This window comes from Mastomys coucha, unplaced genomic scaffold, assembly GCF_008632895.1.
Source record: "Mastomys coucha isolate ucsf_1 unplaced genomic scaffold, UCSF_Mcou_1 pScaffold22, whole genome shotgun sequence".
Taxonomy (NCBI): domain Eukaryota; kingdom Metazoa; phylum Chordata; class Mammalia; order Rodentia; family Muridae; genus Mastomys; species Mastomys coucha.
Window position 1 is genome coordinate 67,408,304 of NW_022196905.1, and position 1,387 is coordinate 67,409,690.

Genomic DNA, 1,387 nt, shown 5'->3' on the forward strand with positions numbered 1-1,387 from the left:
CCAAAAAGAACAACAACAACAACAAAAAGCTTTTGGGAAATTATTTGGAAAGAACTGTTACTTTGATATTAAACTTTATCATAGTATTTTTTTTTCTTTTAAGAAACATATCAAGAGTCCTCCTGTTAACTAGTCGTACTGACAATACTTTTATGTGGTTTTGAGAAGCATAGGAGAAAGCAATTCTAGGTTTGAGTGAGATTTTGAGAAATGGCAGAAATTCTTATTAATTGTTAAAGGTGCAGAAGTTTGTTCCTTGATACATATTTGGATAGACCCTTGGCTCTTTTTTCATTTCTGCATCTTGACTCACTACTATGTTGATAAGTATTTCTAAAACTATACTCGAGTTAATTAGATGTTGATCACACATCTAAATTGAAGTGCCTTCAGCAGTCAGGTTCACAGCGAGTGCTTAGGCCTTGAAAGGGTGGTACTAGTCGTAGGAACATGTCAAAGCACTTTAGAAAAGCATGCCAAGGAAAAATAAGCAGAGGGGGGTTGGGCTAGAGACAATAGTATGTAAGAAAAAACACAGAAAATTTATCTCAGCAGAAACAGCACCTCTTCTCAGTCTCAGACAAGTACTGCCTCCAGAAAAGCCAGTTCAAGCGTTGGGAAGTGGCAGGATCGATATGGGAGGGCCGAGTCACCTGATCTAAGGTAAGGCCGTTTCAAACTTGGCTACTTCCTCATGTTTAGATCACTGGTATTATTTGTCTCTTAGTATATAATAAGATTACAAGTTTTGAGACTATACCGTATTTCCCCCAATGCTTTTTCAGAGTGCACTTTGAGGCATCTTGCTGAGACCTAGCATGTGTCTTACTCATCCTTTTGGCCTTTAGTATTGTTACATTGAACCACATTGCTCTAAACCTATTTTTTTCTCCCCTTGGTTGCATGTTAATTCTTTATTTCTGTTCATCCTTTTATGATGTTCCCAGCTATTTTTCACTGCTTTTGCATGAAATGTAACTTTTCTGAACTAGTTTTGGGGACTTTCAAAATTTAACTCCATAGAATCTTTCTAATCCTGCCCAGCTCCAGGGTGTAAGTAAGCCTGCTCCTTTAGTAAGTAGCTCTATCAGCTTGTACTGTTTTTTACTAATGGGTTGGCTCAAGACCCCACCACTTTGATTTTTGTACTCACAATGTGTACAATGACAGACACACACTATAATTTCTCTGAGCCTATGAAATGGGACTAATGTCATTCCCGGAAGATACAGTGAGCAGTGCTATCCACATAGCATGTGTTGCCAACAGTAGTTAGTATGGGAGACGACATTCTAATGCATGACCTGGAAGTATAGAACCAGGATAACTTTAACATGCTCTTTGAGATTTTAAATAATTACAGCCAAACCAGGGCTGGTTTGTTTTT

The 1,387-nt window shown here is 37.9% G+C and overlaps 1 protein-coding gene across 9 annotated transcripts in view; it reads left to right on the forward strand.

The window, feature by feature from the left end:
* The window catches only part of Fip1l1 (factor interacting with PAPOLA and CPSF1), a 62,088-nt gene that overhangs the window by 30,498 nt on the left and 30,203 nt on the right, over window positions 1-1,387 (forward strand). For 3 of the 9 annotated variants that reach the window (XM_031342745.1, XM_031342747.1, XM_031342749.1), the window contains one exon: window positions 553-663. The exons of 3 other annotated variants lie outside the window; for them this stretch is intronic. In XM_031342745.1, coding sequence (XP_031198605.1) covers window positions 553-663 — 111 coding nt within the window. The remainder of the gene's footprint in view (window positions 1-552; window positions 664-1,387) is intronic. 3 more of the 9 variants (XM_031342746.1, XM_031342748.1, XM_031342750.1) reach the window with 1 other exon arrangement.